General features: G+C 38.2%; 1 protein-coding gene across 1 annotated transcript; it reads left to right on the top strand.

The window, feature by feature from the left end:
* Positions 1-7665: 7665 nt before the first annotated feature.
* BTF3 (basic transcription factor 3) lies at positions 7666-14390 on the top strand. Its single transcript, XM_081317027.1, has 6 exons — positions 7666-7804; positions 8116-8184; positions 11247-11360; positions 11498-11699; positions 13260-13316; positions 14095-14390. Exons 2-6 carry the CDS (start codon positions 8116-8118, stop codon positions 14139-14141), a joined length of 489 nt encoding a protein of 162 aa, XP_081173153.1. The 5' UTR covers positions 7666-7804; the 3' UTR covers positions 14142-14390.
* The last annotated feature ends 1557 nt before the right edge of the window (positions 14391-15947 follow it).

The raw sequence follows: 15947 nt of genomic DNA, 5'->3' as shown, positions 1-15947 counted from the left end.
CAAGAAGAAGGGACAATTCATCATGTTTGGTGGACATGTAAAAAAGATTTAAAAATTGGTTTCAAAAATATAGTTTGATGCAGAGGATTTTAAAGATTCAATTGAAGTGAAAGTTTTCCCTTTTAGAACTACAGTAAACAGTTAGAAAAAATACCATTGTGATTTAAGGCTTTGATGATTAGACAGGACAAATTATAGAATAGTATTATGAAGGGACTTTAGAGAGAGAGAGACATTAAAATAATTGTTGTGGATTATTAATATTGATCTCGCACAGTCAGCCAGATGTTCAGACTGGGTTTGGCATTTTTGTCTACTTATCGCATCCTTACCAAAGACCTGGGATAGGCAGTTGTGGATGTTTGATGGTGTTACAGATATCATGGCGGTATGGAAGCTTTTCCCAGTAAAGCCGCTTTTCGCAATTGACTGATGGTGAATTTGTCAATGCCAATGGTGTTCAAGTGGTGCTCAAGTTGTTTTGCGATTGCACTCAAGGTACCTGTTACTATTGGTACTACCTTTGCTTATTTTTGCCACAGTTTTTCAATTCCTATTTATAGGTCTTTGTATTTTGCTATCTTCTCGAGTTCTTTCTCTTCTCTTCTGCTAACTCCAGGCACTGCCACATCCACTATCCAGACTTGTCTTTCTTATTGACAATTGTTAACATTAAGAAAACCAAGATCATGGCATCCGGCCTCTCAATTCCTGGCAAATAGATGGGGAAGAAATGGAGGTAGTGACAGATTTTATTTTCCTGGGCTCCAAGATCACTGCAGATGGGGATTGTAGCCAAGAAATTAAAAGACACTTGCTCCTGGGGAGGAAAGCAATGGCAAATCTAGACAGCACACTAAAGAGCAGAGATCACCCTGTCAACAAAAGTGCATATAGTCAAGGCTATGTTCTTCCCAGCTGCAATGTATGGCAGTGAAAGTTGGACCATATGAAAGGCTGAGCGCCAAAGAATTGAGGCCTTTGAACTATGGTGCTGGAGAAGACTCCTGCGAGTCCCTTGGACTGCAAGGCAATCAAACCGGTCAGTCCTAGAGGAGATCAACCCTGACTGCTCTTTAGAAGGCCAGATCCTGAAGTTGAAACTCAAATACTTTGGCCACCTAATGAGAAGGAAGGACTCACTGGAGAAGAGCCTAATGCTGGGAAAGATTGAGGGCAATAGAAGAAGGGGACAACAGAGAATGAGGTGGCTGGATGGAGTCACTGAAGCAGTAGGCGTGAGCTTAAATGGATTCCAGAAGATGGTAGAGGACAGGAAGGCCTGGAGGAACATTGTCCATGGGGTTGCGATGGGTCGGACACGACTTCACAGCTAACAACAACAAAGTTATGTGGCAGGTGCCTGTCTGTTTGAATTCTAAAGTCTCAGAGCAATTTAATGTCTTCATTTTCTATTACTTTCTCTATTTTTATTATTGTTATTAACATAAGGCATTACATTGGCCAGGAGACTACAATGCAATTGCATGGTAGTAGTTTAGATGCCTGTTTACCAGCTCTGTCAGGTACACCCTTGTGCACTTCCCATGGTGCACCACAACAAGACGAGTCGGTTTCACACCAGAAAGAAAAACAAGTGGCTCTTCCTGCAGCATCATCCAAGGCCCCTCCCTTCCTGGAGCCGTCTCACAAACAGCCGTCACAACCAGGAAGGTTCAGAGGACAGGAATCTGACTACTGGCACAGAACACCAGCTTGTCTCCTCATTAAATGGTACCTATTCATCTACTCGCATAGATTATGCTTTCAAACTGTTAGGTGGACAGAACCTGAGGTGAATGATGGAAGCTGCTAGGACCTGAACCCCTGGAGCAGAAACCATCTCCAGTATCCTATTTTCTCTTACTTTCCTGTTGTTTTGAAAACTTTTTTTCCTTCCCTTTCTTGCTTTCTGTTTGCTGTTTCTTTTTCTTTTCTCTCTCTTAACTTTATATTAGTTTGTATTAGTTTTTATCTTCTTTTTTAGGTTTAGGTTTAGGTTTTATTAAATTTTTATACCACCCTTCTCCCGAAGGACTCAGGGCGGTGAACAGGGCAAATCATAAAACTACAAAAATACAAAAGTTAAAAAAGAATTAAATTATTGCCCAAAGTAAAAACAATAAAATATATATAAATATTAAAACCCTAAGTAACTCCCCATCAGGCCAGGCCAGCTTGTTCAAATAAATGGCTTCAATAAGCCTGATGCTAATGTTTATGATGATGCTAATGTTTATGATGATAATGCGAAAATATTCTCCAAGATATTTGCAAGAGTTATCTTTAAATGTGAAATCTAGGCAGCTCTTTGCAGATAAGATTACCTTTAGGATTCTAGTAGTTTACCATAAGCGTAAACCATAGCTTTACTGCCTATGATGGGGTCCAGAAATACACTGACCTGAAATAAATATTCTGCCTCAATCTCAATTTTGAAGGGGTTCTTGAGACAGATTTCTCTGCCTTAGCTGTACGAAATCAAAAACCTGTCCAAAGTGAAAATGGGAAGCTATTTACTGTGTTGCAATAATTTTTTCCCCAAATCCCAATTTAAAGCAATAAAGCCAAACAGTGAAACAACAATGCTTTGAAGTTTTATTGGTTTGTGACCGTGTGTTCTTAAGAAGACAAAATTTATATGCAAATAAGCATTTTTATTAAACTATTTACATACATCATCTTTCTGCTTACCTTATTAGGAACCACACATAATTATTTGTGCGTGTTTGCTTCTATCTCTAAAAACACTTATTTTAAAAATCAAGAGATTTGTTTTTAATGTGTATATAGCCTGTGCTTCATATCACTTATTTTCTTTCCCACAAGTACCTTTTCTGCTTGACAATTGCTACTAACTTATTCAGTGGAGCACCTTAAATATGGCTTTGGTTATGGTTGCTAATGTTTTCTGATACAGGGTTCTGCAACATTCATTCCCATTGAAATTATCCTCCTTCCATCCTCTGGATTTTACCTTTCTTCTTGTGCAGAAATGGATGGGTGTGTGTGTCTATTTCAGAAGGTCTACTCCTTATTACTTGCTCTTATGCATCAAGACTTCCTTGAAACAGTGGGTGGGCAAATCATTTATTAAAAGTATTTTTTAAGTAAGGGTCACTTTTCTATCATTGAAGCTTACAACTCACTCTATTTCTATATTGTCCCAATCTCACCCTGCCTGTGGAAATCCACTTTGTTAATTCACCTGGCTGTCAGCAGCTTGTGGCATTTTGGTGCTAGCCATATATATGTTTAAATTAATTTTGACTCTTGCTAGATTCTTGTGCATTCACTGTGCTCACCTGAAATGTGATTCTGATTTTACAGTAACTGATGTTTATGCTACTGATAGTTTTTAATGGTTGCAAACTTCTTCAGTTGGGTTGTTCGGACAATAATATCACCATTACTGGATTGTTGGATGAGCAGGCACAAAAACAGCCAGGGAAATGATTGAAACCTGGGAAACAGGCCCCTTGTCAGTCAGCAGGAGTACTGATTTACCACCAGCCTATCAAGGCAAGGATTGGGCAGCACAAGCAAATGACAACTAATGACTTAAAAGCCAGCCATCAACACACCCCAATCAACATCTAAAAAGCCACTTACAACAGGCATTATAAATAGCACACACAGAACAGCACACACTCTGCTAGAGATGAATTCACTGAAGATAAGCTCCAGCATGAGTCCAAAAGCTCAGAAAACAAAACCTCTGGTTCCGGTGACCGATCCAGCAACAGTATCCTGGGACACCTATATTCACTTCATTCATGAATAATATCACAGTCACCACCAAACCAATAACATACCCATTTTCAGCAGCCAGCATGGCCATTTATAAAAGCCTCATTTCCATCTTAGTCGGCAACAGAGCAAAAGAATTCTCAGTCCTCAGTTCTCCAGCCATCACTCCTCTTCTGGAAAAATTGAAAAGAAAACCAGGGAGTTACACTTGTCTTAACTTCCTTATTTACTGGACCATCTGGATTCAGAATTTATACTTGTGTTAAGACAGCTACTGTGATTTTTTCAGCAAATCAAGGTTCAAGCAGATCATGACTTAACATAATGCATTTGCTCAATCAGTCATGTTTGTTATCTTTCTGTTTGTCCCTCACACACAAATACATTGTACCCCCAGTATGGGCACACACAGTTCCAGAATGTATTAATTGCTCCTCTCAGTTTAGCTTTAAGTACTCATCCCTATTTAAATTGCATTCCTTCCATTTCAATTGGTATTTCAATAGGATTGGAAAAGAAAGGCTGATGCAAGCAAGGCTGCGATGCCACGTCATTTAAGTGCTGGACAGACAATGTGCTTAGTGCAGGTCAGTTGGAAGGAATGACAGTGATTTAGCCTTTGGGCATCCATTTCAGAATGGAGGAAATTGAAATCCTACTGGTGGAAATAATTTGACAGTGGTCATACCAGGGGAGGATTTCTAGGCATAGTCATAGTACTGACTGGCTAACTGCATTGCTAGAGCTGTAATATCTGGATTGTAAAAATCCAAACACCCCACTAGACTAGATGCTAGCAAAGAAAGATGGAAAATTCTAATATTTTGCTGCCATCTTGTGGCTCTTTAGAGTTTTGCAGCTTAGACCTAGGATGGGCCAGAAAGAATACTGTATGTAGCCTGAAGCTGTCACAATGGAGTCTAAAAATGCAGCTCTTTCCCCCTCTATCTTTCAATCTCAAACTGCAGTTTCTTGGTTTTCTTTCACACAGATTGTAATCGCACTCCATGCTGGGAGGCAAGAATTCAGTTGCCTTCTCATTGGTTTTCTTATTCAGAATATTCCCCAATGATCTTGAATAAATGGCCCTTGGGGTTGCAAATAACTTAAAAGGGTTATTCTGCAATAACCCAATTAGGCTTGCAAAAGGGGAGCACTGTCTTTGTACCTCAGCTTGCTTCCATAAGTCCATGGTGGGCAACTGAAACCTAAGAAATTTGTGATACACAAATTAGATTTTTCAAAGTAAGTATAGCAAATGGCATGCTGAACCAGTGAAATTCTTGTTTCTATGTTGGAAGCTGGTAGATGGAAGTATAGGCATTTGTAACTATAGTGTTGCCAAACATGATTAGTGGCATCAAGATACAAAGTCTGCCCTGCCATACTTGTATTACTGATGTCACAATTATATATGGAAGGAACAGACTGTGTATTGCAACGTACATTCTGTCACTTTCTCCCCCTGTAGATACCTTTTGGGGGATCATACGTTGTTGTATTTTTATTTTTTAAAAATTACTTTTCTTTTTGTTTTTTTGTTTACTTTTGATTTTTGCCCTATCTTTATTTACTTTTCTGTTTGGGTTATTTCTTAGTGATAGCTTTTCCCCCCAAATTCTCACTGATGTTTCTCCAAAGTAGAATACATCTGCAGACGTAGGCAGTTGCCCTGTGATGTACTGAAAAATGCTTATCATTCACTTACCTGTTGGTCTGGGGCCCCAATGGGGAAAAGCACAGTGGAGGTGGTGATCCAATAACAACAGATCCCACCTGCCTTCCTTTCCACCACCCCAGCCCATGTGTTTTTAGATTTTAATCTTTGGTTTTAATTTGTTTTAATGCAGACATATTTTTAATCACTGTAAGCCACCCAGTTACCTTATGGTAAGATGGGTAGTCAGTACATTTTATAAATAATAATAAATGTTTTTATTGGTTTTAGTGGGACTTTGACATAATGTAATTCTTTTTTAATATTTGTACATATATATATATATATATATATATATATATATATATATATATATATATATATAGGTAAAGGTAAAGGTAAAGGTTCCCCCGCACATGCGTGCTAGTCGTTTCCGACTCTAGGGGCCAGTGCTCATCTCCGTTTCAAAGCCGAAGAGCCAGCGCTTGTCCGAGGACATCTCCGTGGTCATGTGGCCGGCATGACTAGACGCCAAAGGCTCACGGAACGCTGTTACCTTCCCACCGGAGTGGTCCCTATTTTTCTACTTGCATTTTTACGTGCTTTCGAACTGCTAGGTTGGCAGAAGCTGGGACGAGTAACAGGCGCTCACTCTGTTACGCGGCACTCGGGATTCGACCCGCCAAACTGCCGACCTTCCGATCGACAAGCTCAGCGTCCTAACCCACTGAGCCACCGCGTCCCATATATATATATATATATAAAATATATATATATATATATATATATATAAATATATATATATATATATATATAAAACATTATATATATATATATATATATATATATATATATATATATATATATATATATATATATATATATAAAACATATATATATATATATATATATATATATATATATATATATAAAACATATATATATATAAATATATATATATATATATATATATATATATATATATAAAACATATATATATATATATATATATATATATATATATATATATATATATATATATATATATATATATATATATATATATATATATATATATATATATATATATATATATATATATATATATATATATATATATATTGTAGAAAGAACATGACTAGCCTAAAGTATTATATACCTAAAGTCACCAAGGAAAAACACTGGTGTATAGTGAACAAAAGGGACTCCACCTGTTATTCCAGTCAGACATTAGATCAGCATGTAGATTCAGAACAATGTTGGAAAAAACAACTTGTTAACTTTAAGATGTGTGAACCTGTCCTGGCTGAAGGAAAGAGATTGCTGGATTTCACTTGAAACAGGCAGAATTAACTCCACAGATGAATCATAAAAATTACTTTATTCAACAGGCATCCTCAAGTCAATAACTTACAGTTATAGCAGAGGTTCTTCTGGAATGCAGATTGTAATTGGGAGCCATCACGTAGGTAAAAGGATAATAGATTTCTCCATTATAATTGAGCTCCCAAGAAGACTGGGCACCTAAACAGGATATCCCATAATAAAAATACAAGTCCCTCCCAGTGGCTAGTTAAGACACAGATCTGACCAACAACTAAACTACATTTCCCAAAAGGCCATCTCTTAAGGAGACAACTTTTTAACCCATAAAATACTACTTGCTCCAACAGCACAGAACCCATGCTGGCTGGGGAATTCTGGGAGTTGAAAAAACACTGGTTTACAGTGACTGCTATAGCTGATTGTGCTCAATCTCACTCCACACAAAGCTTTATTATGTTTCAGCAAGTGCAGGATCTGCTTTCTTTCGGATCAACCAAATCTCTAAGGAAGGACTAGTCTCTTGGTTCCTAGCTCGGTGCCTTAACCACTAAACCAGGGGTAGGCAACCTCGGCTCTTTTATGACTCATGGACTTCAACTCTCAGAATTCCTGAGCCAGCATAGCTGGCTCAGGAATTCTGGGAGTTGAAGTCCATGAGTCATAAAAGAGCCGAGGTTGCCTACCCCTGCACTAAACCAAACTGGCTCTTACCCTGCACAATGCTTACACCTCGGATCAAAACGAGACCCCTCTAAGAGGATCAGCAACTGGAATTATCCTTCCACCTGCAAGCACGCTACAACTCCCAGCCAGCGGAGGAAGCGTAATGGGATAGAAGACTGGGCTGCAGCCTCCACACGCGCCAGAATCCAGCGGTGAAATGGAATTGGAAGCTGCAAAGGTAGGGGCTTAGTACGCATGCGCAGAGTCCGGGTTGTGTCGCTGCCGCTGCCTGTTTTCCTTTCCGGCCGCCATCTTGGTCTCCTCCGCGTGCGGCTCCCGGGGTCGGCGCTTCCCTCCTGCGGCTTTTCCTGCTCGCCTGTCGGGATCCGGCCGTTTCGTCCCGCAAAGGTACGGCAAGACCCCAGAGGAAAAGCGGGAGAGGGGGCCAAAAGCCGCCGGTGGCAGTCGAGATCCGTTTCGGGGACACCCCCCCCCGCTTTGGGCCTCTTCAGTCGGGAAGCAGCCTCAGGTCTGAGCGCCGAGTGAATCCCGGTGCAGCCTCCCGGAAGTGGCCGCCTGATTTGCTGCAGTTTCTCGTGGGCCGAGCCGAGCCGAGCGGGGCCGGGCTGGTTTGAGCGTCCTCTTTAATCCCGCCAGCACCGAAACGGTGCGGCTCTCTGCCCGTCTAATCCTCCCCTTTGCCTTTTTCCTCCCCTTAGATGAAAGAAACGATCATGAATCAAGAAAAATTAGCTAAACTCCAGGCCCAAGTGCGCATCGGTGGGAAGGTAAGGCAAAGGCGGGCTACTTCTTCCTATTCCTCGCCTCTCTCTTAACCTCGCGTGGAACTACCGTCCTTGGGTAGCCATGTTGTGGGCTTGCCGTGCCGGCTTGGCCCGTAAAGGCCTCTTCTGGCTTTCATCTTGCTCTCACGATTTAAATCTTTTCCATTAATTGTTCGTATAAGTCAGGGGTCGGCAACCTCGGCTCTTTTATGACTCGTGGACTTCAACTCCCAGAATTCCTGAGCCAGCGTAGCTGGCTCAGGAATTCTGGGAGTTGAAGTCCACGAGTCATAAAAGAGCCGAGGTTGCCGACCCCTGGTATAAGTCATGGCTTTGTAACTGGTCTGGAGGGGTAAGTTGCAAGTTGGAATATTATGTGGGTCAACATATTTGCAGAAGGTGCTTTAGATAAGCCTGATTTTTATGTGATTAAATTGTTATATAGGTAAACAAATCATAGGAGATGAGAAGGGAGTGTTCAAACTGACAGTGAGCCCATACGTGAATTTTAGAAAGCTAAGTGAGATTAAATCTGGTTAATACTTGAGTGTTAAGACTACCAGAAAACAGCAGAGTTGAAGGCTGGGCTATAAAGTTGAAAAAATATGCCAGCCCACCATTTTCACATTGTTGTACTAAAACTCTAATTATAAAGAGTCATATTTGAGTTGAGGAACCATGTTTGAGGGCTGTTCTTTTAACTTGCATAGCCATTAAATTCATTGGATAATAAAAAGGGAAAGGAACTAAGGGCCCTTTCTGTTTTGGAGAAAAGCTATGTACAGTTGGAAACAATGGAATGTGCTTATATCTTCATTGATTTAACAAATAATCAGATTTGCTAATTGTTCTGTTCTAAAAATTGTTACATTCTCCATACTGTATTTAAACTTTGCATGCTGATAAAAAGGGATGGTTGGCCAGAGAATGCTGCCCTTTTTCTTTCATGTTTGAAAACATATAACCACAATAATTAGTATCTGATAAGTATGCTTTTAGGGACGTGGTGGCTCAGTGGGTTAGGATGCTGAGCTTGTCAATCAGAAGGTCGGCAGTTTGGCGGGTCAAATCCCAAGTGCCGCGTAGCAGAGTGAGCGCCTGTTACTCATCCCAGCTTCTGCCAACCTAGCAGTTCGAAAGCACGTAAAAATGCAAGTAGAAAAATAGGGACCACTACGGTAGGAAGGTAACAGCGTTCTGTGCGCCTTTGGCGTCTAGTCATGCCGGCCACATGAACACGGAGACGTCCTTGGACAAGCGCTCGCTCTTCGGTTTTGAAACGGAGATGAGCACCGGCCCCTAGAGTCGGAAACGACTAGCACACATGTGCGGGGGAACCTTTACCTTTACCTAAGTATGCTTTTATTCTAGCAATTTATGAAAATAACATGATAAAGATAATTTGCTAACAATAAATCATGTGCTAAACATATATATTGAAAGTTGATAAATTAAGCAGACTTAGACTCGTCCAGTGGAAGTTCCCTGACATACTAGGGCTGTAGGATGAAAAGTATAGAAACATCTTGGAAGAAGGCAGTAATGCACCACATACAATTACCAAGAAAATGTTTTGGACATTTTTTGAGGACATCAAGAGTTGGATTTTAGTTAACAGAGGCTTGACCTTTTTATGCTACATGTTCCTAAATTAAAGATTCAACAAATTCATTAGGACTTAACTTTTCCATTAGGCTGATTGCTATAATGGAATGTAGTCCTGTGGCCACTTATTTATAAGAAAGCCTTTAAATTATATAGTACTCTTGCATATGGGATTCTGTCAAAGTTTAAACATGGCCTGTTTAATGTATATTTAAGGTATATTGTACCTTTCTGATATGGACAGTATTAGATTCAGTTTGCATAAGAAATGTATCCTTAATTAAGGGTGGAGTCTGGAATTTCAGGTCCCAGCTTGTTTACAGCTGGAACATATAATTTTCATCATATACGCTAAATAGTTATTAAGTAGCATAAAGCAGTATAGGTTTTAGACTGAAAATAATGACTAAGACGTCTTAGCCTGTGAATTTAGTTGATTTAATTGAATTAACTTTTTCATACATTTTCAGAATATGATATGGAACTTAAGGTGTTGGGTTCATACTGTTAGCCATGAAAGTTAATTGAGTAGCATTCCAGTCATTATCTTTCAGTCCAGTTTATCCCTCATGGTCATTACTGTGCATAAAATTAGAGGATAAATTGCTATATTTGTCACTTTATCCTGGTTGATTAATGGGTGCCCCCCATTTGTTCAGCACTTCAGAATTGCTTAGCTACAATTTACTGCATATACAAGCAGTTATGCACAAACAAATACGTGGAAATCATTTCCATGAAGAAAAACTAGTATGATTCAAAAAGAGGACTGTCTTAAAACATTGAGTCATTATTCTACAGTCATTTAGACTTAAAATACAGTTCTAATATGTTTTATATTTTTTCTCTTTTTTGTTCATTCCTCATTACTTGTGGCTCTTACCGTGATTTCTGGAACATCTTGAACTCCTCACCACATTTCGCTCACAATTCTCTCTTCCAAAGAAAGAGAACTGTGCAAATGGGCTTTTTTTGGTTTGCTTTATTGTAATATTAAATAAGTCACACCTACTAGTAATAAAAGACTGATGGGTGCTTTCATATCTGCTTTCATTTTCTTCACAGATGCTTTGTATGTTTGTCCATGAAAATTGAATTACTTAGATTAAAGAAAACAGGGTATAAAGCCCCAAAAAGTATTGTAACAATGTTTCAAATCTACCAGAAGTTATTGAGCTCTTTAGGTAAATATATATGTGCTGCTAATGTTTGTGTTAATTCTCTGAAAAATATATTTTCAGCATTTGAAATAGCTTATTTGGCTAATATCATATATAGGTCTGTTTTTAGCTAATTTTTGTTGAACTTGCTTCATTCCTGTTTATCAGTGGAGTTGCTTAGCTTTTGCAGAAAGAAAATAGTGCTTAATGCATCCAGAGATAGAATTAGGCTGCCTGACCTGCGTAAGTGTTTAAAGACAACATTTTGAAGAGATTTTAAAATGTACTCTTTCTCTGTAGGGTACTGCTCGTAGAAAGAAGAAGGTAGTTCACAGAACAGCTACAGCAGATGACAAGAAACTTCAGTTTTCCTTAAAGAAATTGGGTGTAAATAACATATCTGGGATTGAAGAGGTAACATCCTTTTTCTTTCAGTGTTTGACAAAATGCTGCTTTTAAGAAAATGGAGTTAGTAGGAAATGGGTAAAATAGAGCTCACTCATATAAAAAACGTATTAGTATATTTAATAGAATTTTTTCTTGTATTATAGGTCAACATGTTCACCAACCAAGGCACTGTAATTCACTTCAACAACCCTAAAGTTCAAGCTTCACTAGCTGCTAACACTTTTACAATCACAGGCCATGCTGAGACAAAGCAGCTGACTGAAATGCTGCCTAGCATCCTAAATCAGCTTGGCGCTGATAGTCTGACAAGTTTGAGGAGACTGGCAGAAGCTCTACCAAAACAATGTAAGCAAAAGCCCACTGATACTTAAGAATGAAAATTCTGGGAAGGGTTTTAAAGCATTTCTATTAAGTATCTAGATAGGCTTGCAGTCTTTCTGAAAAAAGCTGCTAAATTTGGGATTCCATTGGAATGGATTCTTAATTAGAACTTAATATATTGGTTCATGATTTTCACTTAATGTCCACATAGAACAGGGTGGTGTGATAAATAGAAATTCTTTTTGACAAATGTATAAAAGATCTGTGTTTAAAACTATATTCCGGATTATGAGTTGTGGAGAGAAGACTTGAGACCAGTTTTTTTATATAATTATAATAGATCAGGCTGGGGCCACAAAGACTTCACAATAGGTGTAGAGTTGGTGCTGCAGGAATTATGGTAGCATAAGAACTGATAAAAATCAGGTTTTTGTTTGGAGGAATTGGGCTTTTAAAAATAAAAGATACATCAATTCTAGTAGATAATAGGATTATTATTTTTCTTATTCCACTAAAAGAAAACCTTATTGTGTGATATAAATCAAAGCAAGAGGGCACAAATAAGCTGGAGGTTCACATTCCCCACAAGTGTAAACTGCATCTTCATGCTTGTAATAGGCAAAAATTGTTTTGTGGTGGCTTAGTAATTAGGCCTGGAGGAACGTTGTCCATGGGGTCGCAATGGGTCGGACATGACTTCGCAGCAAACAACAACAACAACAACAAAGTAATTAGAAAAATGATTCAGTGTGTCATGCAAAAATATTGCTGGAATTTAGGTAATTCATATGTTTTTCATGTCCTCTTCCAAAGGGTGGAACCAGGAAGAGGGCTGATAGCTCTGTTCCTCTATTGCAGACATGTCAAACCTGTGATGTCATGTGACGTCGCACAACATATTGGAGCTTTTTCCCCATTGCCAGCAGTTTCCTAGTGACGCATCTGGCCTGTGGGCTGGCAGTTTGACACCCCTGCTCTATTGATAAGATTTTTTTTAATGAATTGAGAAAAGTGCAAGTACATTTTTTCTTAGTTCCTGAACAAAAGAGAGGAACCTAACATGTTCCGTTGACTTAATTAGTATGAATAGCCAGATTTTTCGGCATACAAAGAAACTGGTTAAATAAGTATATCTGGTCTACCTTTCCAAGTCTGGAAGAACAAGATAGAAATTGATTGAATAATAATACAAGTTACTCTCTCAAATACAACATTGAATTCAGAAGTGCTTTTGTATTTTACCTTGAGAGCAGTCTGAATATTTTTTTTTCTAGTTTGAAATAATGTTGGACTGATTCTTTCTTATTTTATTACATGCAATTTTGGGCTCATTCTTGCCTAAAAGCAAACTATATATGTGTGAAATCTGACTATTTTGGACAATAGCAGACAATAAAATTCTAGATATACTTTGCGTGGACTATTCCTGTATTAAATATATTACATTCACAAATTCTATGTATCTGGAAGTGCCATTGAGTTCAGTAGGACTTATTCCAAAGTAAGTGAATAAGAGACATTGTGATGGCAGGTTAAAATATTAGACAAGGGATGCTTCATCCATGTCTTAATATGTGATTTCAGCTGTGGATGGAAAAGCACCTCTTGCTACTGGAGAAGATGATGATGATGAAGTTCCAGGTAAGAGTTGTTAGCCTCATTTCTTATTTTTAAGGACAGGATTTGAACAAATTTGAAAATGTTGTGTTCTTGCCGTTTTAGACGGCAGTATTTTTTTTTGGCCCATTTTTTATTATGTCCAGAAAAGGGGAATATGGATTAGACCTCTGGTGTATACAGATAACCCTCATCTTACAACAGACGTTGAGACCAGAATTTTCACTGCCAAATGATGCAGTTGCAAAGTGCAAAGTCCCCTGTCTTGTGATTCTTAGGCACAACAGTTCTAGCATTTCTGGTTGCTGCTGTTAAGGGTATCGTCATGGCTTGTCAAGCAAGGACATCACACTTCCTGTCAGCTTTCCCATTGACTTCGCTTGTTGGAAACTGGCAAAGGAAGTCACAGATGGCAACCACATGATCATGGAACTCTGTGACACAATTGTGAACAAGCAGTGAATGCTTGGTTGAAGTTGCATGATTGTGGAGACATTGCAACAGCTGAAACTTAAGGACAGGCCCCTTGTTCAGTGCCGTTAAAACTTTGAACGGTCACCGAATGAATGGACTGAAGGACTGTAATTGGTTAAAAATTGTTGCATTACAATGCATTGCTTTTCTAAGATTGAGTAAATATATGAGGTATAGTTGTATAGTTATGCATGAAGCTTTAATACTTAATGCCCCTTGACAGATATACAATTCTAAAATGTTTTAGATGTTAGCATAAGCATTGAAAATAACACTGGACTTTTTTTCCACTTAAAAAAAAACTTATTCCATTTTTTTTTCTTTGCAGATCTCGTGGAGAACTTTGATGAGGCTTCCAAAAATGAAGCAAATTGAATTGTCATGTTCAGTAAAACTTGAAAATTATGTGGAGCTGCTATTTTATACTGTGACTTTTATTTGTAATATTTTGTACTGATCTTAGTCTTAAGATCTGTAATATTTGGAAACTTGGTTCAATGCAGCTCTCTTCAGTTATTGTTAATGCACAATGCAAATGGGCTGGAAGTACACAAAATGGAAAAGTACTAAGTCCAAAAGCTAATAAAGACTAAACCTTTAGGCAAATACTTGATTGGTATTTTTTGTATATAATTAAAATAGTTACTTGTGATAATGGTGGGAAATGAAGGTTCTTGGCTTTAAATCTTACTTTGATAAGATCTTCCAGAGCTACTTTTTTTTTGCATTACCTATTATAATGATTTATGCCAACTAGTACCATTAGAAGCTGTTCTGGTTTCCACTTTGCTTTTACTTTTAATGCAGCAGTTTGTTAACAAAGCACCAAATGAGTATATGTTGTCTTGAATAATTAGATCATTAGCAGCAGAATTGTGTTATTTCCGTCTTGATGCAAAGAATACTGAATTTGAAACAATTATTTAGACATTACTATCTCACTAAAAGTACAGTAGACATAAAACAAAGTTCATACGTGAACAGTTCAGGACTGGAAGTTGTCTCTTGGTTGAATGAATCTTGATTTTTAGATAAAATAACAGTTGTAATTCCTCAGCTGTACTGGTGCTTGGACAAAAGATTGGTGTAGGAATCTGTATTTCAGTCCTTAGAGCAGAGAAGGGCTTTTGTTATAAGTTACCTATTTAAAAAAGGTAGGCACAGGCAAGATGAATCATTTGACATCTGTGCTATGCTCTAAAATGACATGTAAATAAGCGTTCTTTTTTAGAGATAGTAATTAGTCCATGGCTACGTAGTCCACCTTAGATACTATTTGTATGAAAGATCACCAGGAAAACCCAGAACTTGGAGGCTGCATGGAAAAGTTGAAACAATTTCCTGGAAGGTCATGGCAAAATAGTTTCATATTGCCAGTAATGAAGTAATGGACCAATCCTTCTATTTACCTTAATTATAATGCAAAAAAGCAATTAATGCATGTAGTATAGAGCAGAGGCCCCCAACCTTTGGACACCAGGGACCGGTTCCGTGGAGAGGTTTTTCTGTGGACCAGAAGGGGTTGGTTTCATGTGCATCCTGCAGATGGGGCTTTGCTTGTTTGCACGGACCGGTGCTGGTCCATGAACCAGGGGTTGGGTACCCCTGGAAAAGAGCATCCCCCCATTTTTAACAAGAATATGCTTCTTAAAAATTGACTACTGTAGATAAATTCTTAAGATTGCAGTCTAACTGGGAAGTTTTTACAATAGGAAAGCATCCAACAGTGCCATTTACTAATTACTACAAATATGAATAGTGGCAGGAATTGCATCTATTTTACCAAATAGCTGTAACTGTTGGTGCTGTCTAGCTGCTTTCAGTAAAACTCCCAGGGCCAGAACTGCAGTTTTCAACACGCTATTGCAGAAGACAAATTATCAACATGACTCATTTATGTATTTTTATTTACATGGTAATGAATACTGTGTGCAAATGGTTTGCCGACATCTTTAACAATTTCAGTGATCTACAGGAAAAAACTGATAACTTCTATACTATTTAATGGTGAAATTGAAGTATGGAATAACAGCAACATGTAGCTTGCTGCTAGTTATAAATACTGAGATAAAGCTCTTTCTAAAAATACAATACAAGACATTTTAAAAGATCATGATAGACAACAGTTCAAAAACACAATTTGTACTTTATATAAAACAACACTCCCAAAACAGTTTAAAA

The sequence above is a fragment of the Vipera berus genome (assembly GCF_964194415.1).
Source record: "Vipera berus genome assembly, chromosome: 2".
Lineage (NCBI taxonomy): Eukaryota > Metazoa > Chordata > Lepidosauria > Squamata > Viperidae > Vipera > Vipera berus.
This window is presented reverse-complemented; position numbering and strand designations above follow the sequence as displayed.

Bases quoted from the DNA above. Each gene is read 5' to 3' on its own strand.
- BTF3 (XM_081317027.1), top strand. From the start codon at position 8,116: ATGAAAGAAACGATCATGAATCAAGAAAAATTAGCTAAACTCCAGGCC. The intron at 11,700-13,259 runs GTAAGCAAAAGC...ATGTGATTTCAG, and splicing joins AGAAGCTCTACCAAAACAAT to CTGTGGATGGAAAAGCACCT. The intron at 13,317-14,094 runs GTAAGAGTTGTT...TTTTCTTTGCAG, and splicing joins TGATGATGATGAAGTTCCAG to ATCTCGTGGAGAACTTTGAT.